This window comes from Indicator indicator, chromosome 1 (genome assembly GCF_027791375.1).
Source record: "Indicator indicator isolate 239-I01 chromosome 1, UM_Iind_1.1, whole genome shotgun sequence".
Taxonomy (NCBI): Eukaryota; Metazoa; Chordata; class Aves; order Piciformes; family Indicatoridae; genus Indicator; species Indicator indicator.
In genome coordinates, this window is record NC_072010.1 from 122,210,062 (window position 1) to 122,235,665 (window position 25,604).

The 25,604-nt window shown below is 38.6% G+C and overlaps 1 protein-coding gene across 1 annotated transcript in view; it reads left to right on the forward strand.

The window, feature by feature from the left end:
- CFAP47 (cilia and flagella associated protein 47) overlaps positions 1 to 25,604 on the forward strand; it is a 286,222-nt gene that overhangs the window by 23,351 nt on the left and 237,267 nt on the right. The window contains 8 exon segments of the mRNA XM_054395813.1: positions 676 to 920; positions 1,903 to 2,033; positions 3,162 to 3,284; positions 4,467 to 4,598; positions 5,794 to 5,871; positions 6,878 to 7,022; positions 8,607 to 8,701; positions 21,521 to 21,683. Coding sequence (XP_054251788.1) covers positions 676 to 920; positions 1,903 to 2,033; positions 3,162 to 3,284; positions 4,467 to 4,598; positions 5,794 to 5,871; positions 6,878 to 7,022; positions 8,607 to 8,701; positions 21,521 to 21,683 — 1,112 coding nt within the window.

Consider the following 25,604-nt stretch of genomic DNA (forward strand, 5'->3'; position numbering starts at 1 on the left):
TTTGCTAGGAATGTTTCTTAGGGTTTAAAAAAAACCCTGTAAACTGTTCTGTCAAAAGCCCTTATAACCTAGCCCCAGGTTTATTGAGGAAAAAAGTTTTCTATTACAGTGTATTGGTGTGTCAGTGTGAGCTGAAATTCCCCCTCCACCGACAATAACCAGGCTAGCTCAGTCTGGAAGCATTAATTAAATAAAAAATTTAATAATAAATTAAATAAATTAAATAAAAATAAATCAAGTAATTAATAAATTAAAATGACAGTTTCAAACCATCACAGTTGGTTATGAGAAATTTTATGGAAAACACTGTGCTCTGTCTACCATAATGTTGCACCACTGCACCTATGCTCAGATCTTTTGACACAGCTCATGGACAAATGTATAGGCAAACTGTTTTCTAGCCTTCTGGTATGGTGATGGAACTCTCACGTTACTAATGCTTGCAGAATGTCTGTATGAGGCTGGCCATCCTTTGGGAAGATCTTCGCATTGGACAAGATCTAAGTTGTATGCAATATTGACGTATTGCTTTCTCTTACCAGTCTTAACGGTGTGCTCACACTACATTGTTTTGTTAAATGTTTTCATACTAATAATTATCTCACATGATTTTTACTCTGACTACAACATAATAAATGCATTTAAAATATTGAGAAATATATTTTTATGTTACAGATCTTTCACTTACACAATAAACAACCAACACCGTGGGCATGTGCTCGTAGTTGCAAAAGCAGTGTCTGTTGAACTTGAGCTGTCTGCAAGGGAAGTGATTTTAAATCCTGTTCCTGGATACCTGGCAGAAGAAGAATTTAGAGCAACTGTCAGGGTACACAACCCCAGAAACCACCCTGCTGAGTTCACTTGGAAGCCTGTAATTACAGATAGAGGAAATGCATTTTCTGTACGGCCAGCCAAAGGTATACTATGCAAGCACAGTGTGTGTGCATGTATCTGTAATGTCAACACTATCAAATAAGATGAACATTCAGCCAGTGCTATCAACTGTCTTTTTTAGATTTGGGTCAGTATCAGTGTATCCCAAAAGCTGTATCAGATCAGAGCATTGATACCATAGGGCACACTCCCTGTATAAGCCCTGCCCTGAAGGCACACACAGTCCAGTTAGTTGATTCTGAGTCCAGCCAGCAGTGCTTATGTAACCATTTTTCTCAGCACAGATTGCTGATGTTTCAGAAGCGAGGTAGCTATTTAAGGGCAGTTAGAAACACGATAGAGCTCAGCAAGACAGGAAGTGTTCCAAAAGCACTGTGTGAAGAACGAAGCTGCTCAGTTGGTGTAGACAGTCTGAGTGACAGGAGTGGAATTCAGCCTGGGATTAGTTTCCACTTTCATTATGGATCAATATTTGTTAGAAGTGTGTGAGGCATTAGCTTTTACCTTCTCTCCTTTTAAAGGTAGTGTTCTGCAGGAGCATGTTGGAGCTCTGCTATTAAAGCACTAACTGCTAACTGAATTGGCATTACACATTTCAAGCAAGATTTGGCTGGATCAGGAAGCTCGATGTGCTCTGATTCTTGAGAAAAAGATTATCTCTGCTGATATAACTTCAGACTCAGTTGCAATCAAGGAAATGTATATGGTCTTTCCTGAAGTTGTTGTTCTACAAGAAAGATAGTCTGATCCTTGACTTATTTATTTATTTGAAAAATGTTGACTATTAAAAAAAAAGTTAAATATGTTTTACTGCAGCATACTAATAAACAGATTGTGCATTTATCTTGAGAATTCAGAAACTAATTTTCTTTAATTCAATGTACTGCTCAACAGTAACAGAAGGCAATTTCACTTCAGTGTGCTTAAATTATTTCTAGTTATACAAATAATCATGTGATTTTACATATAAATGCTGTAACATGTAAAATATGTCCATTTATTTAGGCTTTGTGGAGGCCTACAGTGATCTGGAATGTGAAGTTCTTTGGTATCCAGGGTTCAGCTCTCCAGAGACAGGAGAATTCAACTTGTGTGTGTGTGAAGGAAACACAATTAACTTGAAATGTGTTGCAAAGGTAACAGTGCAGACAGCAAACTTAAGCAGAATGTGTGGGTTTTATTTAAACAAGTGATTTCTTAAATTAATATTTTTTTTTAGTGTGTGATAATAGAAATATATTTCATATGGCTTTTATTAGACATATTTAACAAAAGCATATTACTCCAAGGACAGTGAGAAGGCAAGACAAAGACTGTTAGCCTTTTTCTTGCTTTTAATGATATACTTCTTTAGTAATTCTTACATATTAAGTGGTAATTGTTCTTCTTGGCTCGCCTAGTTTAGGCAAACAAAGGTTGAGAGGTGGTATGATAGTTCTTCAGTTCTATATTAAAGGGATAAAAATCAAGGTGAGTGTGGGCAGAGCTTCAGGGTAACAACAGATTCTAATATTATTTTGTATTTTTATTTTAACATCATATTTGATAATTTGAAAATCAGTGTTCTGGATAGTCTTCCAAACTGTGTTGTTCAGCTTAGGCAAACCATTTGTTATCTTATGTTAGATGCCAGGGAATATGAAAGAGCCAAACTTTTTTTCCCCCACTGGAGTCTACTGGCTGCTGCTGTAGAACTTCCATTCTTCCATTTTGAGAGTAAATAAAACTTTTCCCTTCCCTTTTGATGTGACTGCTTTCTCTTTGATGTTTGTTCTTTTTTTTTTTCTTCCCAATAGCCGTTTTTTTTTCTCTCTCTTTTTTTTTTTTTTCATTTTCTTCATTTTCTTCATCTTTTGAAGCCTTGGAAATTGCCATATGTAAACCCAGATGTGTGTAAATTAGAATGTTGGTATTTCTACTCCTGTTAAAATCTCTGGAGTATCCTGTCCTGATCACACACTTAGGATTAAAAAAATATCATGGGACCTGTGCTGTTAAATTACATTTAGTTAAAATATTTTTATTTGTCTTGTAATTAGCCCAGAAATATCTCTGGAGTTATGTCTGTTCACTTTGAATCTAGGTAAGCTTAATGCATTGCATAAATCTTGTCTTGCATTTAAATTGTTTATCTGTTTGAATACTTCTTCTAATCTAGGTATTTCCACAAGTATATTAGTTCATTATGCAATGAAAATTAGGCTGAATCATTTATTTGTACTTAGTAGTATGTTTTTTACTATGCTTGTTTTCTGTTTTTATAGCTTGGTCCTACTAAGGTTCAGTTTATGGAGCAAAGGATATCCTTCAGCCATAGTCCAATGGGTTTGTCTACTTGTAAGGCAGCCATTCTTCAAAACATAGGATACAATCATGCATACTTCCAAGTAAGCTAAAATTACTTAGAGAATATTTTACTTCTTGGAGTGGGGAGGAAGAGAGGAGTTTGTTTTATCGGATCATGTTATGGGTTTGTGTTTTCAGTTATTGGAGAACTGTTGGAGAATTATTGGTGTGTTAGAAGAGAAGAAATTATATTTTGCCCTTACTAATTGTAGGTTACTCCTAGTATTATTACTGAACTCTACAGTAGTAGGATCCCATGTCCTGTCATCTTACTGTGAATGTGAAAAAAAAGAAGTGACAAATCTCCGCATCACTGAAAAATTGCTTGTAGAATGTTCTGGAAGCTTGCTAGATAGCAATTCTTGGTGTTTTTTGGTTATGTTTTCTTTTTTTTCCCTATGAAGTTATTAAAGTTGAAAAACCAGAATGTGAAATTGTCAACTGATGTGCAAAAATTATTTCATAATTCTATCCATGACAATAGAAGAGGCTGACAGTCATCATGTTTATGAATCTGTTACTTTGCTTACCCATATCTTTGCCCCAAATTTCTAAGTCCAAGTTAGCATCATTATGTTCACAGAATCACAGAATGCTAGGGGTTGGAAGGGACCTGGAAAGATCATTTAGTCCAACCCCACTGCCAGAGCAGGATCACCTGGGGCAGATCACACAGGAACTCATTCAGGCAGGTTTTGAATTTCTCCAGAGAAGGAGACTCCACAACCTCTCTGGGCAGCCTGTTCCACTGTTTTGTCACCCTCAGTGAAAAAGTTTTTCCTTATGCTCACATGGAACCTCCTATGCTCTAGCTTGCATCCACTGTCCCTTGTTCTATCACTGGGCATCACTGAGAAGAGCCTGGCTCTGTCCTCCTAGCACTCACCCTTCACATATTTATAAACATTAATGAGGTCACCTCTCAGTCTCCTCCTCTCCAAGCTAAACATACCCAGTTCCCTCAGCCTTTCCTCAAGGGTGATATTCCACTCCACCATTTTTGTGGCTCTGTGCTGAACCCTTTCAAGTGGTTCCCTGTTATAAAGTTTCTTCTTGTAAGAATATAAAAACTTTGTGATAGATATATTGCTATTAAAAAATGAAACAAAACCAGCCCCACTAACCCCCTAGGGTTTCATGTTGTGGGTTTTCTTGTTTGTTTCTTGTTTGTTTGGGTTTTTTTCCTCTCAGTATTATTAATCTTTGATGTTTGTGTTTTGAAGGTTCTTGATTCAAACCCACTACCTGGAATGAAGATCACCCCTTCTGAAGGGGTGATACCTGTGGGAGGCCATGCGGTTCTCAAAATCTATTTTTCTCTGAATGCAAAAATGAGTTTTGATACAAGAGTGGAGGTATTCAAAACTGGAAGAATTTTGTCTTTTGAGTGTTATGATGTGTGCTTATGTGTATAGATGTGTGCACATTTGCCTGTCCTTTGGATTTTTATCTCCAGTGTTCTAACTATTTTTAAGGAAAAAAAAGAAAAAGAAAAATTAATGGCTTCTATAACCTATTCTGTTATTTTGTCTCAGTCTTGCTTTGATGTATCAAAACAGCGTCTCATTTTGCACAGATTCATATTATATTGTTGGCAAGCTGTAGAAACTTATGTGATTGCCTTCAGAAGATATGTAAACATATCTGCAGGCTTTCTGATCTGAAATACTGCAGTGTCTTGTTTCTTGACTTGTTTTTGTGATCATCTCAGAGATGGATTTACTAGTACATTTGAGGTGATAACAGCAGTGCAATAAACATCCAGTACTGTTGTGGTTTCTGAATGACTGATCCCTGAACTTGTCCTTGATCAGATAAGTGAGAAATGGGGAAAAAGAGATGCTATCATGGGGCTCTTCTTTACTACCTTCATGTTCTGTGGCTGCCTTCCATTATGCTTGCTTAAACCTAGTTTCCCTTGATTTTTTTCCCTCTTCTAAAACAGATTTAACATTGCTAAGAACAACAATATCTACTTTGTACCAACACCTCTGTCAAGTGATTAGTATACTTTTCAATCCTCAGAGCTGATGAATAGGTCTAAACCATCCACTCAGCTTTCTCCCATTGAAGAGAACTGTTCATTTCTAGTAATACAGCCTCCTGCAACATATTTTTTTTGTCTGCAGAACAGTGGCCTTTCCTAAAACAGAATTGTTTGTTGATGGTGGTTTTTTTTTTTGTTTGCTTGTTTGTTTTTTAATTGACAGATATGACTCTCCCATATAAGGTGTGCCACAGAGGCATACTTTGTTCTGTTTTGAAGCCACATTTCACTGGAATCTGTATATGTAAGATCTAGAAAATGAAGGCATTTTATTCACCTCTTTATATTTCCATAACAACAATCTATTCTATGATAAGAGGTATCATCATATTTTTGTTGCAAATTACGCTGAATGTCTCTCTGAACTCTGTGGAGTAGGTTTTGTGGGTTTTTGTTTGTTTGCTTGCTTCTATTTTCGAACTTTTCATGTAATTATGTCAGATTTAGTAAGATAATTGTTGAGATGACTTTGTCAATAATCACACTGTCATCCATTCACGTAGGTGGCAGTGCGAAATTCAGGCGTGTTAGTGCTTCGGATCAATGGATTTGTAGAGGTCCCTGAAATAAACATTGATTTGGTAAGGATGAAAAAATTGTAGTAATTGGTAAGACTGATAGTGTCTTGCTTTATCAAGATGTCATAGTGATTCATCCCTACTTCACATTCAAACGTGTCCAGAGAAGGGCAATGTGGTGGATTGGAAATTCCCCCCCAGCATTAAATCTGCCACAGGCAACAAAACTGGTGAGCACCAGCCCTGTGAAGAGCGGCTGAGGGAGTTGGGGTTGTTTAGCCTGGAGAAGAGGAAGCTGAGGGGAGAACTTATTGCCATCTACAATCTGAAAGGAGACTATAGCCAGGTGGGGGTTGGTCTCTTCTTCCAGGCAACCAGTGACAGAATGAGAGGACACAGTCTCAAGCTGTGCCAGGGGAAGTTTAGGCTGGATGTTAGGAAAAAATTCTTCCCAGAAAGAGTGACTGGGAGATGGTGGACTCACCATCCCTGGAAGCCTTTAAAAAAAGACTGGATGTGGAACTTAGTGACATGGTTTAGTTGATTAGATGGTGTTAGGTAATAAGTTGGACTTGATGATCCCAAAGGTCTTTTCCAACCTAGTTCATTTTGTGATTCTGTTTTTCATTTTTTGCTATACTAGCTTCCTGATAAAATGATTGAAGAAATTGGGAAGAGACAGTGAACTGAATGTATATATAACAGTTGCACTAAATGGTAGTTGGCAGCTTTAGCTTTTGAACTTGACAATCTGCAAAAAGTATGTGAAAAGGGAGAGGATTCTTTTAAAGTAATTACAGATTAGGGGAAAAGTAATCTGCTGATCTATTTGCTGAATGACAAAAAATTTCCTGATGGTGTACCTGGACTTATCTACTGAATTCTCAACTCTTACATGTTATGTTCTGAACGATTTTTAAGTTAAGGGTTGTGCAAGACAATGGATTTACCAAGTCTGTTATTGTGTTATAAATTGTGAATCGTTGCACAATTATTTTGTACATTGTATTCAATTAAAAAAAATTGACTTTATGGTCCTTTGACTTATTTTTTTCCTTTAAACTTACAGGAACTATTTGACTTTGGTGATGTTTATCTTGGTTCTACAAAATCAATTCCCTTTTTGCTGCAGAACAAAGGACAAGCATGTACCAGAGTGGAGTTTGACTTTTCTAACTATAAGGACTTTAAGTTGAATGCAAATGACCATTCAGGTATTTGCTTTTGCTATGTCAGAATTTTCATTAAATGGATAATGCTAAGAGAAAATTTGACAGACTATTTCTGATAAGCACATTTTCTGATTTAAGAAAAACTAAACCACTTATTTTTGAAAGTGCTACTTCATATAAATTAAAATGTGATGTTTTGGGGTGCCTGTAAAGGGACATTTGCCCAAAAAAAAATTTGAAAAATGTTGAGTTGCCTGTAGACTGATTTTATGTAGTTAGTTTGAAATTTTAATTTAAAATTATTTTATTTCCTTTTTTTGCCCATTCTAGTAAGTTGAATTCCAATTAAAATAAAAAAAAACCCAAAACCAAAAAAAATCCCTCCAAAACCAACCAACGAAAGAACCCCAAACCTCAACACTTCAACAAATAACCAACCAAAGCCACAAAACTTTTACCCACTGTTTTGACAATGTTTGCCCTTCAGCTGATCAGTGTAAGAGTCTGGACTTCTTTTTTTCCTAATGGTATTATTAACAGGCATGTCCTGTTAATCACAGGAGCTCTGTTCTGCATGATATCCAGCTCAGAATGACATTGGGGCAATTGGGGCAATATGTGGAATTAGGTTGCTATTCTTTTGTTTCTTGATAGAAGTAGTGCAGATACTTTCCCTTCACTCATTGTTGCCCATCCCTTTTCTACTTAAGTCTTGGCAGATCCTTTGCTGTTCCAACATCTTTATTCACAAGAGAATTTTGCAGCTATGCTTATGTGTCCTCTTGTCCCTGAAGGCCCAGGAAATCAGGACTCTTTATTCTGCAGACAGTATTATAATATTTAGTTGTCTCTTTATGTAGAACTATGTGTGGATGATGATCTGACAAGAACAGAAGGGTTTTCTTACCCTGTGGTGAACTTTACAGGGAAGGTGAGGGCACCTATTCAATCATCTTAGAAGAGAATTGACTATTACAAGCAATAGCCAGCCTGGGAATCAACTCATTGCACAAGATTTCTAGATCAGAATTTGTGCTTGGAACAAGTAATGTGACATCCAGTCAGGTCCAGCAGTGTTTAAATGGTGAATAGTGGATGAATACTGATCCAGGTGTTTCAGGATGAATGTTGATGTCAGATGAATGTTACCTTATCTGTTAGAAACCTGTGCTCCTGCCAGTACCGTAAATTAGATGTGAAAGTTTGAAAAATGAAGCAAGCCGCACTGGTAAACTCCTGTTGTGTAGATTATCCTTAAAAGTCATTTAGAAAAAAAAACCCAACATTTTCAGCCAGCCATATTTCTCCTTGTAATATTAGTTTTCGTTATTAACTATGTTTGCCTAGCACTTTTATTGAAAGGTAAACGACAGTGAGATTTCTCTGAAAGATTGTGTTCTCCCAAATCAATAACTCTAATGAAAGTTGTTAGTGATTTAACACTTCTCAAAATTACCTCCAGAATCCTTATGAGAAATACAATATTAATTCATAACTTTGAGGAATGGTTGTCATACAAATCTGTAGATACCTTATGCTGGAAATAACTTTGAAGTGCTGCAACTATTATAAGTTGATATTTAGTGTAATAACATCTCCAATTTAATTCTGATTTTTGCTTGACAGTGGTTGACTGCTGTTCTTCAAAGCCTTATTCATATTTAGTTAACTTAAAGGGAAAGTCAGCTTTGCAGTGCTTCTTGTCCTTCATGCCAAAAGAGGTAAGTGTATGAGGCAATGCCAATTATGCTGAACTAAGATCAGGCTTTATGGTATTTCTATAGTCAGGGAGTCATGGGTGCCTTAGATGAACATTTTGGAATGTGCTGTAGTTCTATAGTAGCAATCCAATTCTGAAGAAAACAAGTGCTGAAATAATCTTTATATCTCAGTTGCTGCTTTCCTTAATTGTTCACATACGCAAAGAAAACACACTTTTTAAATGATTTTAAAATGGAAAAGGTATAAACTTAAATTGAAATGTCTTACCATGCATTCATTAAATCATTTAACAGACTAGCAGCCTTTTCTTTTTGTACCTGTTTGTGCTTTAACTCTCAGATAACTAAGGGATCGCAAAGGTAGAGGTGTTTTATGTGTCATAATGATGGACAAAGTTGTTTTCTGATGCAAGGGAGAATTCTGGTTGAATTGAGAGAAATAAGTTGAAGATGTGAGACTTCATGGGTTATTACATGAGGAAAATTACCTTTTATTGGCAGTTGGTTTCAACAGGGAGTGCTATAGGAAAACTTAAATCTAAACCTGTTGAACGATGCTTTAGAAATGGAGGGTTTGGGGTTTCTATGTATTTGGAGAACAATGAACTGAACAGAAAATTTAGTCTTCGATGTTACAAGCCAGCTTCAGAACAAGCACCTGGAGATCACTTCCACAGGACATAAACCTATTGCATTAGCTGCAATTTTACCTGAAAGAAATAAATGAATATTGGAGATGCTGTACTTTGGAAGGTCGAACGATAATCTTTTTCTATGTCCCCTCCCATTCCAGCATTTAGCTACTGAGTAAAAGGGAATTAGTTTGTTCAAAACATCAAGCAAATATTTGTTCAAAACATCAAGCAAATAATATTTGCATATTACATGCTATGTCTGGCAAACACTGTGGTATTCTTCCTCTTGTTTTTGTCAGATTAGATTGTGTAGACAAGGAAGGTGTTGCAAAATGATGATGTGAATTTCTGGCACATTCACTACTGAACTTTTTTTTTTTTTTTCCAGACAGAACATGAGTCAATATGTTCATTTTTTTTATCAATTTCCTTCCATGGCATAGCAAGTCTTGAATTAAAAGAGAATCAGTAAACATCATATCTTTCAGTATCTTGACACTGTCTGTTACAACATTCTGAGAAGCAAGGTAGTCAGATTTAGACCAGATATGGTGTTAGGGAAGTATGTGATTGTTTGCAAAATGGTGCATAGAGAGTATCAGGAGTGACCTATCATCAAATCATGGCACAGCTTACCCATGAATGTGAAATGTGCTGCAGTCTAACAGGCCAAGTGGGTAAAGCCTCTGTGCTATGGGGAGTGGGAGGGGGTGACAGCTAAATTATAAATATGGGGAAGCCTGGCAGATTGGTTACATCACACTGACACAAACCTGCCAAGGCAAACACTATGTGCTTATAATGGTAGAAGCAATCACTGGAAGGCTGGGAACATATTCAGTACCCATGCCACCACTTGGAACACCATTGTAGGCCTTGAAAAACAATGGTGACATGGCACCACAGAAAGAATCGAGTCAGATAATGGGACTCATTTTTGAAACAGTCTCATAGACACTTGGGCCAAGGAATATGGCATTGAGTGAGTGGGTGTATCACATCCCCCATCACACATCACCTGCTGGGAAAAGTGAAATGTTACAACGTCCTCTTAAAAAACATCCTGAGAGCAATTGGAAGAATGTTCTTCAGAAACTGGGATGCACAACTACTACAAGCCACTTGGCTGGTTAACACTAGAGGATCTGCTAATGGAGCTGGCCCTGCCCAATCCAAACTGCCACATGCTGTAGAAGGAGATAGAGTTCCCATAGTACACATGAGGGATATCCTAGGGAGAAAGGTCTGAGTTAGTCCTGCTTCAGGTAAAGGCAAACCCACCCTTGGGATTGCTTTTGCTCAGGGACCTGGGTGTACCTGGTGGGGTGATGCAGGAGGACGGAGAGTATGTGCTGTTAATTGCTGCTGAGTGTGATGTAGATGGTATAGAATAAAGAGTGGGTAATGTATTGGTTGAAGCTGACTGGCCCCACTAGAAAGGACAAGGGATGAGGGGACAGGGCTACCCTCCTCCCTCCCCAGTGACACAGTGCATGCTGGGTTGTTCATGTTGGCCAGGGCTTATGGAACTTGAAGTATATTCTATAGCTGGTAAAGTTTCCTCTTTTGGATTTTTTGTGGTTTATTTCCCCTGCTTCTGGGAAGGGGAGTGTCCTTTTTTCTGGTTTTGTGGTTGCAGTGGTTTGCATTTTGTCTGTTCCCCTGCTACTGCACACACCAGTATTTCTGTTTTCTTTTGTGTGATCTGATATCCCTGCAGTACATTGTCTTCAGCTGAACTAACATCTCTGCCTTCTGGGTCCACCTCCTTCTTGCCTTCCCAGAGGGGAGATGATGGTGGGGGAAAGGAGAAACCTTGAATGCTTGCAAAATAGTGCATATAGAATATCATAAGTGACCTATCATCAAACTGGACAGAATCACAGAAAATTACGAGTTGGAAGGGACCTCCAGAGATCATTTGATCCAACTCCCCTGCCAAAACAGGATCACCTAGGGCAGGCCACACAGGAACATGTCCAGGTGGCTTTGAAAATCTCCAGAGAAGATGACCCCACAATCTCTCTGGGCAGCCTGTTCCATTCAGTAAGGAAAAATACAGACAATTGAATTTGGAAAGGTCAATAATAGAGATGCAAAACTTAAAAATGCTGTTGGAGTAAGTATGTGTATGGTGTTATAGAATGCAAGTTGAAGAATTAAGAGTAGATGCAGACACCTTTCAGATCTATATAAGCAGGAATAAAGCAAGTAAAGTAAGTGCTGGTGACACTTCAGCTAGAACACATTTTCCCATTTGGGATGCCATGATTAAAGAAAGGAGTGAGAAAATTTCTGTTGGAATAAAGAGTGTGTAAGAAAGTAATGGAAGTTTTCAGAAGTCCAAAAGGTCCAGATTGTGTAAAGAAAATAAATAAATAAATAAAAAAGAAACAAACTTCCATAGTTCACAGGATTAGATTAGATATAAAAAGTCCTTGTAGCAAAAAGAGTCAAATATTGGAATAAATTACCTGAGAAGATATCTCCATTGTTGAAGACTCCTTAGAAAAGTTTGGACAAGCATCACTAGAATTGCTGAATTGTGTCCCAGGGAAACAAGTTGTCTGTTAGACAGTTGCACTTATCCATGGTAAAATCATACTCTAACAGCAAATTGTTGGTACAGAGATGAAATTCTGGCCCCACTAATGCCAGTGTTAAGGCTCTTAGTAATCATAGTGGCTGCCTCTTGCTGAGTGTCAATTTCAAACCAGTGGAACAAGAACTTAATACAAAGGAATACAGATTTTTTTTCCCCTGAAAATGATGAAATTGGAATGTAGAAAGGTTAACTTCCCTTATGTAAAACAAAAATGAGGAAAAGATGTATTTCAACTTTTTGAGGTGTAGGTATAGATTATTGATTTTCTTACAGCCAAGCTATAAAACTTAAGTAGTGTTGATTTTTGTTTTACCAGTGAAATCCTCAGAGATGTTTGTTTCAATTACAAAAGCAACCTACTGTAACAGCAGTAACAGCATTCTCTTAAAGAACATTTTTCGTCGTAAAATCATAAGGATGCAACTGCATTTCAAATTTTTCATTCTAATTGAAAGATTGTCAATGGCAATGAGAAACAAAGTGCTGCTTCGTAACTGCCGGTTAGCTTCTAGTGAGCCGTAGATATAACACAAAAAAGACAAAGTATATGTTGGCTAAAATTGTCGTGGCCTTCTGCAAGTACTTTCCAAATCTCATTATTTCTATTCTTTCCTATTTTTTGATTTCATATCATCTGATTTGGAATAGAATATACTTGCTTTTGAGGAGTTTGCTCCATTTGTGGATTAGATAGGACCAAGGTAATGATGGTACAACTAATAGTTCAGCTGATTTAAGCTGGTGTTTAATTTTGATTAATTTTTAACTTGTTTTGCTTCAGCATCTATACAGAATATGCAGTTAAACAGTTGTATTAAAATCGTTCCACAAATGATACAAGGATGTGTACTATGGATAAGATATAAGTTAAACTTCCAAGGCCTCAATTTTAATTTATTTTCATAAAACAATTTTACTTCAGTCTTGTCAAGTATTAAACAGAGGTATTTTCAATTTACACTGTAGATGCAATTTTCTCTCTCTCTCTTTTTTTTTTTTTCTTTAATCTCAGTAACCAAAACCATGCAGTCACTGTAAGATGTAAACCACATATGTATTGATAAGAGAGATAACCTGCAATCTGGCAGCTCAGTTCTTGCTTATGGCACTGGATTTTGCTGGTCATAGTGCTACTATACAAAGTGATCCTTTTGTCTCCACTGTAGTGGAAAAGAGTGTACTGGAAGTTCAGTTGTCCCCTTTACAGACTAGTGAAATATCCTAAATTCCCTTCTCCCCTCAACTAGCAAATCAGGGATTTTATGTCTCCCAATACTCTATTTCCCATTGTTCCAATCATGCTCTATTGCTCTATTTTCTTTCCTTGTCATGTTTCAGGATGGATTAAGAGTAGAAATGTAAATTCAAGTGACTAACTGAATACTTCTGAACACTGCTGAAGTAACAGGTGGTTCTGTTATGTTTAATTTCACTTGCTATCAGTGAGCATCTCCAACTGTTATTCTATCCTTGTGGTATGCTAACCTAACTGAAGACAAGGTTATACCAGTTGACATTTTGCTTTGATTATGATGTAAATTTGGAACAAAAAGTAGTTCTTACATTTTACTGGATATGTTTTGTGACTTATCTTCTTAAAGAAAAAGAAGTGTAGAATGAACTGCATCTGTTGATTACAGATTTCTCTGTAGGGTTTTTTTGATGTCATCCTTTTTTTAAATTTTCAAACTCTGGGTCCAACTGTTTTGGCAGTGTTGAGAATAATTTTTTGCAGAGAGTACAACCTCCCTCAGAACTAATGGAAAAAGAGAACTTCACAAGGGAAATTTTCCTGGAGCACCTTATACCTCATTACCAACTAAAGTGCTCCTTCTATAAAATGTTTTTATAGTTTCTCCTTCTGTTCATGTGCTCACAGTCTCCCTTTGCCCTTGGTGATGACTAGATTCACTGTGCAACCATTGCTTTCCTTCTGCTTCATGTGTATTATGGCCTGCCTGTCGTGGAGGTAGCTTACTTATTGCTAGGCAAGACATGCCCAAATACACTTAACAACTTGCAACACGCTGTTAACATCACTGAGAGTTAGTGTAGTATTGGCAACAATAGGACTGACTAATGTTAAATGAAGTTAACTTTGAAACCTAAATGTGTTGCCAGTATGGCATGACTGAAGGAAGCATCTGGAAGTATTTGTATCTGCTAGGATGCTGTAGCTTTTTCCTTAATTCAACTTCTGTATAGTAGAAGACTAATAAAAAGCATAGTTCTTTTAAGAAAGTGCTCCAGGTACCAGAATATCTTACTGTGATCAGAAACTCTCAGTAGATACTGATTCTTAAAATATTTCCCATTGAATCCAACTTCATTATCGTTCTACTTCATCTAGATTTCCCCCTTTTCTCACCAAATTTCTTCCTTCCCTTTCCTGACTCTCCAGTCTTGAAAAAAGAAATCTTCTCCTATTCAGATTTCATGGTTGCAAGCACCGTTTCCTGCCTCTGCATTTGAACAGCTGTTTCTCTGATCTCATCACTGTTTTCTGGAGAGCTGCTCCTACCAGCTCACCTCCCAGCTGCTACAAACCTTCTGTATCCCATTGAGTCACATTCCTTTCCGTCTGCCTTCTGGTTCTGCTATAACTTCCTGCTGTTGTTGTGGTCATTACTGACAACACTACTTTATAATGCAACAGAACCCCACTATATTGACGTTATTGCTAACAAAGTACATGCTAGGACAAAGGAAAAACCAAACCAAAATAGTTCAGAAACATTGATTCAAAAAAATCACAAAAGCACAAAATTATTTTAATAACCTTTAAAATGTTATTAAAACTACTTGAATCATTAATTCCAGGTAATTTAGTCTTGAATGCTGTGGCTTCCTGTTTCAGAAGGTGTTAGAGGTGACAGGTTTCTCCCCCTCTGGAGAGCTTTTGTAGGCTGTGAGTCAGAGCTGTAGGTGAAAGCAGTATACAAAATGTAAACTAGAAATGGGTAAGCTAGAAAATACTTTTTAATAACATATTTGGATACAGGGTGTATGCTACTTTCTCTTCTGTTTTGGTACAACTTTGTTTGAGACACACTTCAATTACGCTTTAGGATTTTTTCCATTTCAGTCTAAGGAGATTTAGCCAGCTGAATGATGGTCTAGGAAGAGTTCTCAGTCCAAAGCCAAGCAGATTTTTTTAAAACGTTTTCTTTCTGAGAAATAAAAATATCCACCCAACCAAAACCAACGCAAGAACTCCCACAGTTTCTGTTGTAGTTCCCTCATCCTTATCCAGAGAGAGACATAGCAATTACTAATAATATTATTTGTTGATTGAGAGCAGTGATTTATTTATTTTTAATGTTTTTTAAATCGTTCTGCCCAAGAAGTATAGTTTTCTCATCATTCCTCTTTCTGTAACCTGCTTGTGAAGGTAATGGTAAGCAGCACCTCATTCTTTTGGTTTTGTGCCAAGGAAATGGGCAGCATATGATTGCCTTAAATATTTCATAGATCATAGAATGGCTTTAGACTGCAATGGACCTTAGAGATCATCTACTCCAACCTCCCCACCATGGGCAGGGATGCCTCTCATCTAGACTTGGCTGCTCAAGGTCTCATCCAACCTGGCCTTGAACACCCCCAGGGAGGAGGCATCCACAACCTCTCTGGGCAACCTATTCCAGAGTCCTCACCACCCTCATACTGAAGAATTTCTTTGTAAGATCCAGTCTAAACTTATTCTCCTTCACATTTGTTCCTCAACCATTACTGTGTTCTTCCAGGCAGGATAATTCACATGCCAGCAGCAGCGTCATGCATGGTCTGGCAAGGAAAGCAGGTAAAGCAAGGTGTAGGAGTATAATGCTTGAAAATGGCTTCCCCCACCCCCCTTTAATTTATTTATTTATTTATTTACATCTACTGGAAAGTAACAAATTCCAGCATCTTGGAAGAAAGGCAGAATACACAGCTGTGTAATAATGAAGCCTGTGAAAGCCTTTGATTGAGATAAATAGAGCAAGTCACACCTGTCAAAGCTTATTACTTCAGCTTTTTGTAGAGAAATGACAAGTGGTTTTGGTAGGGTTTTTTGGCATTTTTAATGATGTACTACTTTTTTTTTTTTAAATGAAAGAGCAGAATTCATGGTATAAAAAATGAATTGTATGGAAAAACTGCAGCTGTGGAATTAGAAGGTATTGCTGATGCATCATCTCTGACCATATACAAATGAAAGATTTAGGATTTTTTCAGTGTTTTGAGCAATGGCTTTAAACACTTGTGGCATTATTGATGTGGAAAGCTGCTTAGCTATGATATAAAGATGGAGAATTTAGGCTTAATGAAAGATTTAAGCATATTTCAAGGGAACGCTCATGTTAAATCTGAGGTGGAGACTGTATACTGTATACATCTGCAGCGCATAGACCTTTTATTTTGCAGTTAGGTTTAAATTCAAATCTAACCCATTTCTTTCTTAATTTCATTACATTTTCTCTCATTGTATCAGTGCTGAATCTCTGTATCATTAGTGCTATAAATGCAAAAAATTTAAAATCACAAATTCGGTAATTTTTAGTGCTTCCAATCATTTGACCAGTCTGCATGTTATTACATGGTAAATACAAGAGTGTGCTGGTTTGGGGCCAGACAGATCGTCTCTTGCCCCGAAAGGGACAAAAGAATGACACACGCAAACGGATTGGAGAGTGATGGAAAAGTTTAAATGGAAAAGCAAATTGGTGAAGCTACAGAAAAAACTACAAACTATAAAGCATAGTGGAAAAGAACATCCTAAGGCATACAGAACCCCCTCACAGAATTCCCAAAAAGCTTCCCAATCCTCCCTTCCTCCCACCTGAGGGTCTACCCAATCCCTCAGGGCTCTTCCTTCCCCCCACCTCCCGCTGCTAGGCAAGTCTCAGGCTGGCCAGGTCTGAGACTGCCCCCACTTCCATTCTCCTCCTGGCATTAGGTCTAGTCAGGCCTAAGAGGCCTGAGATACCCCCCTGGCATTACCCGATAAGAGAGAGGACATCTCCCATGGGAGCAGAGAGGGAAGAAAGAGAAAGAGAATGACTCTGCAGATGGCTTTATAAGGCGCAGGATTTATGGGTAGAAATATGTCATTTCCTGTATCCACCCCTAGTGGGTGGGTACCTGGGACATCAGAGGTGTATCTCATGTAGCAGTGGCAGGGGGCACCCAGTCTAAACTGCCACAAAGAGTATTATCCTTACAGGGGTTTTAACTTAATTTTAAATCATAAATCAGCTTCCTGATTTACTTGCAGTTCTCTGTGAAGTTGTACTGTGAATGCAAGCACTGTAATTTGAGACATGTCACGTTCTTTTTTGCTAAATAATCTATGAGATTTCTGGATCAGACAGCAAAACATCTACTCAACCTCGAGAATATATTCTGTATTCAAGTAATAGCTAGCACAGTACAGTTTGCAAAGCATAAAATGTGTTATTGCATTGGGATACTTACTAAAGATAGAAATGAAGTAACTGCTTTTAGTGTTTTTTGATTTTTTTTTTTCTTTCAGATTGCCCCCCTCACTCTGAGAATCATACTTGAATTTGGTTTTTATGTATGATTTTTATACAAAATATCATTTTAACTGTCATGGTTGATGGGGTAGTTTATTCCCCCTTTTGTTTCTTTCAGTGTAATGAGTATTTAGGCCTGAGGCAGAAAAGCATTCAGCTATGGTCACTTGCCAATATTTGGCTTACAGCTACCTTGCCTTTTGTATTGAAGCTATTTTATAAAGTGAAATGAATTTTGGTAGCAGAGCTTTCTTCATCAGACAAATTTCTTGAAATCCATGACTTTAATCTGTTTAGAAATTCTGTGGAAAAAAAACCTCATGAAGTTTAATAAGGACAAGGGCAGGGTCCTACATCTGGGGAGAAACAACAACAGGCACCAGTACAGGTTAGGAGCTGCCCTGCTGGAAAGCAGCTCCACAGAGAAAGACCTTGGAGTGCTGGTGGACAGCAAGTTCTCCATAGAACAACAATGTGCTCTTGTGGCCAAGAGAGCCAATGGGATCCTGGGGTGTATCAGGAAGGATGTGTCCAGCAGGGCTAGGGAAGTTCTGCCTCTCTACTCTGCCCTGGTGAGACCACACCTGGAATACTGTGTCCAGTTTTGGGCTCCCCAGTTCAAGAGAGACAGAGACCTGCTGGAGAGAATCCAACAGAGAGCCACAAGGATGATTAGGGGACTTGAGCATCTTCCCTGTGAAGAGAGATTGAGAGCCCTGGGGCTGTTTAGTCTTGAGAAGAGAAGACTGAGAGGGGATCTGATCAATGTCTATAAATATCTGAGGGGTGGGTGTCAAGTGGAGGGGGCCAGGCTCTTTTTGGTGGTTCACAGTGATAAGACAAGGAACAATGGGTTCAAACTCGAACATAGAAGATTTCAGCTCAACATGAGGAGAAACTTCTTTACAGTGAGGGTGACAGAGCACTGGAACAGACTGCCCAGCGAGGTTGTGGAATCTCCTTCTCTGGAGACTTTCAAAACCTGCCTGGATGAGTTCCTGTGTGGACTACCCTAAGTGATCCTGCTCTGGCAGGGGGGTTGGGCCTGATGATCTCTTGAGGTCCCTTCCAACCTCTGATATACTGTGATACTGCGACCACATCTTACATGGAGGGAATTAAGGGTCTTGCATGTATTTGGTTTTGTTTCCCAGTTCTTAGCCTATGTAACCCTTGTTACATAAAAGACTAAAGCAAATTTTCCTGATACTGGGAATGAAAACCAAATTTTGAATAGCTGCTTTGGGAAAGGGATACAGGGATTCCATCTTTTGTTGTCCGATGGGAAAGGGATACAAGGATTCCATCTTTTGTTGTCTGACTTCAACTTACTAAATGTAACAGCACTGTTTAAGAACAACTACAGTGTTAGGCTGTATTCTTTTACATAGTCAATGATGTAATGATATCTATAGATAACAATGATATCTACAGACTAAGCATTTTAATGTTGGCAAACTTTAAAGTCTTGGTGTCATTGTGTAATGTCATGTATGCTAGGGATGGAAAGGATTTTCTTATGTGCTTTTATACTGCAGTTTCTGACAATGGTGGTTCAGATGTTAGAATCACTCATGTAGGGACGTGCCTGCTGGCTGCAGGAGCTGTCAGGGCTGGGAGCAGTCTCCAGATTGTGTAGTCATATCTCTGTTCGCCTTACACTGACCCATAATGCCTGGGAGCTGAGTTGATTGTTTATGCAGCATTTTGCTTGTTATAATTCTAAAGATATGTGCTGGGTACACTATACCAAATACAGCAAACTCTGTGTGTAGCCGAAGGAGTGTGAGAGAATCTTCTGATTGTTTGTATGTTGTGACTGTCGTACAAGATGTTTGATCTACAGCCATGTGATTTTATTTATTTGTTTTCTCTCTCTCTCCAGTATTGGTTCACTTTACAGTGCTCTCTTGAATATGTATTTTAATAGCTATTAGGACTACTAAATACATGGAGTGTGAGATAATCTTCTGATTGTTTCTGTGTTGTACAAAATGTTTGAACTACAGCCACGTGATTTCATTTATATATATTTTCTCTATATAATCTTGGTTCACTTTACAGTTTTCTCTTATATATTTTAACAGCTAACTATTAAATACATGGGTATTTAGCTCTGTTTTGTCAAACTTATTTTAGGGTTCTAGGTAAAAATGGTAAAAGATTTGTAGTGATTTTTTGTTGTTGCTGTTGGGGTTTTTTGTTTTGCGTTTTTTTAATGCAAATTTTACAGCCTCGAAATGCAATGCTTATTAATTTCTACTGTAAGATAAGATAGCCACTTTTTTCTCTAAAACTGTAAGGACTCACTGTTTGCAATGTGAGATCATGTATTTCACACATACTTTGAAATGAAATGAACTTCTCACACTAAGAAGAAAAGGTCCTTTGCAGTCCAATTTTCAGTTACGTGGTTTTATGCCACAAGAGTGTATCTTGAAGATGTAACGTGATGACATCTTTGATGTAGGTGACTTGAGATGCCAAAAATAGAAGAGTGTGTTAATCAAATCAGGAGATTTTTACTCAGTTTTGTTTCTGACATGCCTTGAGTGTTAGTTACTTAAAAAATCTGAACTGACATTCAGCATGTTAATGTTGAAAATCCAGTTCTGTGTCAAATAATTACTTCAAATTACTTCAAATCATTATCAGATTTGAAGTACCAGTATAAACCAAGGGCTTGTGGTGATCTCGCTAGAAAAACTTGCCCTTATCTCCTGCTTCCTTCTTGCTAAGCACAAACACACACAGTGTTCCACAAGGCTCAGCACACATCTTGCTCACCAGGAGATCATAACTGTGAGCTACAAACCCTGCTGGAACTCCAAACACATTAAGTGCTGCGTACTTGCTTCTCATTACCAAAGCTCTGTGTTGATTCTGTTACAGACAGATATGTGCCTCATGTCCTGGCTTAGGACAAATTCTGTTCTTCCTGTTAGTTACCTATTCTACTTACTATCACCTATATAAAAGTGAAGCATGGCACACTGTTCTCTGCAGATTTTGGAAGCTTTTAAATGATTCATCAGTTCTTTATATAGCTGGTTTTATTGCATGAAGGTTTTATAGGCCAGAGTCCTTTCTGGAGATGTCAGTGGTTTTCAAGGTGAAAACAGAATTTGAAGGACTCTTAACAGTGGTTTCATTGCAGAAGTTTGTTTTTTCTTCTGTCACCTTTATTATGGTGTGGCTAACATATGGTTATCCAAGCATTTTTGTTTTTCAGTTCTTAGCAAAACAAACCCCTTGTTACATAGTAAGACTAAACTAAGTTTTCCTGATAGTGGGGACGAAAACCAAGTTTTGAATAGCAGCTTTGGGAAAGGGATACTGGTCTGGTGTGCTGATCCTTGGAAAGATGGGTCCTTGAAAGTCCACTGTGAAATAAATTTGGCCTCTCAAGAGCACAATCTGCTCAAAAAGAGGATTGTGTATAAAACATGCTGTATTTTAAATTCCAACCCTCTCTTACTTGGGAATGTGATTGCAGTGATACAACTGGGATCAAAGTCACTGGAATTTGGACTCCTAGAATTCACTGGCATTCAATGACAAACATTTAAAAAAAATTTTTTTCCCCCTGAGGTTTCTTGATTTTTAACTCATGCTTCACCTTTTTTTCACTGTGCTGTGGCAGCTGTCCTTTTCAGTGTCTGAGAAAGGTTTTCTTTACTCAGGTATCTTTGTTTTCCCCCTTTACTTGTCCTTATACATTTGGGTTACTACTCCAACTTTTTTTTTTTTTTCCCCCCACTTAGAAGTGATTGGAGAGGAACACAACACAGTTTACCAGAAACCTTGTCTGTAGCTGTGCTGATAACCCTGATACCTTTGGGGCATACAGTTTTTGTCCTTGGTAGCAGGAAAAAATGGTTTGTCACTGCTTACTTGAAAGGCTGATACTGTGTACTAATAAACTGTCATCCTATTAATATCATGATCTGGTCCTAAACTAATTTCAATAATTATTCTGAAATAAGGATACCACTTGGATGATTCAAGAAGTGCCTAAAATGTCTTTAGGAAAGTGACCAGAAATGATGTTTTCGTCCTTTAGGTGGCAGCATATGACTTCACTCTTCCAGTTAATACTCCTCGGGCTGACTTCCCAGAGTCAGAACCAAGCCTTGAAGCTTCTGTTGGATCTGCAAAGCACGTTGTTGCTCCTCGGCCACAGGCAGTGACTGTGGCAATTCCATTCCGTAAAGTTAAAGCAGTTGGTAGGTAAACTGCTTTCAGTTGATAGGTAGAGGCTTAACCAGATGCTGGATAATTGTATTTGTAGTGATGTTTTTTGCTTATATTCTAATTGCAGAAAGTTATTCCTTAACTGAAATGTTACTGATAATTGTATAATTTGTAAACGTCTTGGAAACCTGTAAAATGTTCAGATTTTGTGTTTTGAAATATGTGGAAAGCTGAACTTTCTATACAAAATTATGACACACTGGAATTTTTTTTTTTTAATTTTCCAATTTGGCACTTGCCTAAAAATCACTTTACCAAAAGACATATTTTTTGTTTCTCCTCTTTCATTAGTACTTCATTAGACCTTACCGTGCTGACCCTGATATTTAGAGCAGTTCATCTGAGAACTGTTAAAAAATAGTATGTCACTCACGCTCTTTTTCAGTCTTACCCTTTCCAAACTAGGAGCTCTCACTATATATAATACTCCTTCAAAATGCCTCTAAGTGGCTGTGATTCCATCTGACAGAATTGGTGGCAATTTAGTCCATTTGCTTTTGTTTGCTTTTATCTGCAGAACTGTACTCTTCTGGCCTGCCAGGCTTTATTAATGGCCAAAGTTATAGGCTATTTTGCCTGCAGCAAGGAACTGATATCTTACATGATTCTTCTCTGTTTTGTTTTTTTTTTTTTTTTTCCTAAGAAGTAATTTGTGGTTCTCTTTATCCTCTTGTCTAAGTGTTAAAGTCATGTGTGAATGCTTGATTCCCTCAGCTATCCTGAGCTCAGTTTTTAATAAGGAGTCACTCTTTATCTGAGACGGGAAATAAGTGCTGTCTTCCTGAACTGATGTTTGGGTAATATGTTTTAAATGTTTTGGGAGCTTGAAAGGGGACTTAGCCAATTAAATGCATAATCACATTGTGAATGTGAATGATAAGTATTGGATGTGAGGTAAAAGCAGCTCCAGTTTATTAGGATTTGTTTGTGGGACATTTTTGGGTCATTGTTGTGGCTGTTGTTTTTTTTTTTTTGTGTGTGTGTTTTGTTGTTTTGTTGTATTTTTGTGTGTGTTTGCTTTTTTTCCCCTGTAACTCTTTAACTTAAGTCTTACATTTGAGATCTTTCAGAAAATGCCACCGAAATCTGGGAGATCTTCTTTAGATCCTATGATAGAAGGAAATTCAGATGAAACATTTCTAAATATATTTGGTTTAAGAACACATGAAACAAAGATAAATGTACATATATATTGAGATTATTAGAAAGCATGTCTCTAAGTAAAAAATAATGAATCAAAGTGACAAATTTGTGTAGCCTGAAAAAAAAAAAGGAAAAAAAAAAGGAAAATGTTTATTTCCCTTTCCTGAATAGAAAATAGTGGAAAAAGGAATAATGAATCAATACAATCAACAAGTGATAATCTTATCTAAGTTTTATCTCAAACTTGTACTTCTGCCACAAAGAATTTATTCAAAGTACAAATATAGGTCAACAACAATGAAGGTTGATATGTAATATTTTAAATTATACACAAGAGTTGAAAAAATAAAGTGTGGCTTCTATTTAAATTTGAGCATTCGAATTGCATTCTTGCTGGCAATTTTGTTGGGGTGAGTGACGGGCAAGAAGTCTAAATAAATGTCTTGAACACTCATTATTTGATGTAATGGTGCAGGCAACTAGCCAAATTATTTTTACTGTTGAAAAAAGAACTTGATAATTTTATTACATACTGACAACTTAAGAATTATGTCTATTATTGCTTCATCATCTCAGGTTATCACTTAAAAACCCTGAAGTGAGTAAAATGCACCTTGCAAGTTTAATTAATATGCCTGATTCTCATTACTGCTTACTTTTTGGAACGTGTTTCCCATCCCCCCCCTTTTTTTCCCCTCCAATGACAGTTTCTCAGGTTGAATGGGATTCAGATTGCATAAGACAGTACAGTTGGCAATTAAATCAATAGCTTATATCTGATGCTTGTATTTGAGATTGTTCACTCTGAGAAAAGGATTGCAGTCTCGGAGTAGTCAACCCAGTCTTTTAACTTCAATGCAGCCAATATATTTTCAATCCATCATGGATCTTTTTCTGATTTTTTTTTTCTTATTTGATTTTTTCCCTCCTTATTTTATTTATTATTTTTTTAAACAAAGTTTGTAGACTGTTTAAGCACCTGAGAAGGAAAGCAGGTCTCTTACTTAAATACTTGAATGACTATTCCCATGGAGACTGGTTAGTATATGAGAAAACACTGAAAGCATTAAAAAACCCACCCAACCAACAAAACTAGAAAAGACACAAACCCCACCTTAGCCAGTGTGTTGGGTGTATGTTCGATGTTGCATAGGGTTGGTCCGCTGGGGTGCGGTAGGTGGTTTTTGTTGCTTGCGCTCTGGGTGGGGGGGCGGGGCAGGGGGGGCGGGGGGACCGGGGGACGGGCGGCAGGCGGGGAGGGAGGCACGGCGGCAAGGAGGAACTAAGGAAGGCGGCATCAGGCAGGAGGACATCAGGCAGGAGGCATCCGGACAGGAGGACTAAGGACGGCGGAATACGGAAGGAGGACATCAGGCACGGAGGCATACGGAAGGCGGACACCGGACGGAGGACTCAGGCAGGAGGGAATAGGACGGAGGCCTAAGGCCGGAGGAACCGGACGGCGGAATCCGGCCTACGGCACGTCACGGACTCAGGCCGGACTAAGGACTCAGGCACTCCGGCATCACGGCATCAGGCTAAGGACTACAGGCACACGGCATAGGGCCTCCAGGCACTCCGGCTACGGACCTACGGCCTACCGGCCTACCGGCACACCGGCCTACAGGCCTAAGGCAGGCCGGCCATCCGGCTCACCATCCGGACTACGGCCGGACCTACGGCCGCCGGCCTCCGCTACCTCCGGCACTCCGGCTCCGGCCTCCGGCAATCCGGCCATCCGGCCTCCAGGCATACGGCACTCCGTGTCCACCGTCCTCCACCTGCCTTCGTCCACCTTGCCACTTCACCTTCCACCTTCCACCTTCCACCTTCCTTCTTCCACCTTCCACCTTCCTCCTTCCACCTTCCTCCTTCCACCTTCCTCCTTCCACCTTCCACCTTCCACCTTCCACCTTCCACCTTCCACCTTCCACCTTCCTTCTTCCACCTTCCACCTTCCTTCTTCCACCTTCCTTCTTCCACCTTCCTTCTTCCACCTTCCTTCTTCCACCTTCCTTCTTCCACCTTCCTTCTTCCACCTTCCTTCTTCCACCTTCCTTCTTCCACCTTCCTTCTTCCACCTTCCACCTTCCACCTTCCACCTTCCTCCTTCCACCTTCCACCTTCCTCCTTCCTTCTTCTACCTTCCTCCTTCCTCCTTCCACCTTCCTCCTTCCTCCTTCCTCCTTCCACCTTCCTCCTTCCACCTTCCTCCTTCCACCTTCCTCCTTCCACCTTCCTCCTTCCACCTTCCTCCTTCCTCCTTCCACCTTCCTCCTTCCTCCTTCCTCCTTCCTCCTTCCTCCTTCCTCCTTCCACCTTCCTCCTTCCACCTTCCTCCTTCCACCTTCCTTCTTCCACCTTCCTCCTTCCTCCTTCCTCCTTCCTCCTTCATTCTTCCTCCTTTTTTCCTCTTTCTTCTTTCTTTTTTCTTCTTTCTTTTTTCTTCTTTCTTTTTTCTTCTTTCTTCTTTCTTCTTTCTTCTTTCTTCTTTCTTCTTTCTTCTTTCTTCTTTTTTCTTTTTCCCCAGGGGATAGAAAATATTCTCCTCCTTCCTCCTGCCCACTTTGTCCTTCTTCCTCCCCCCTTCCCTCCTAGTCTTTCAGTTTTGCAGTGTACAGGCAGTTTCAATGAGAGCTGAACGCTTCATGACTAGATATTAATTGAGTATTGGTGGAAGCATTCCAGCAGATTAGGTTCCTACTTTAAAACAATATTAGTTTATAGAGTTTATATGCCTGTGCTTTAGA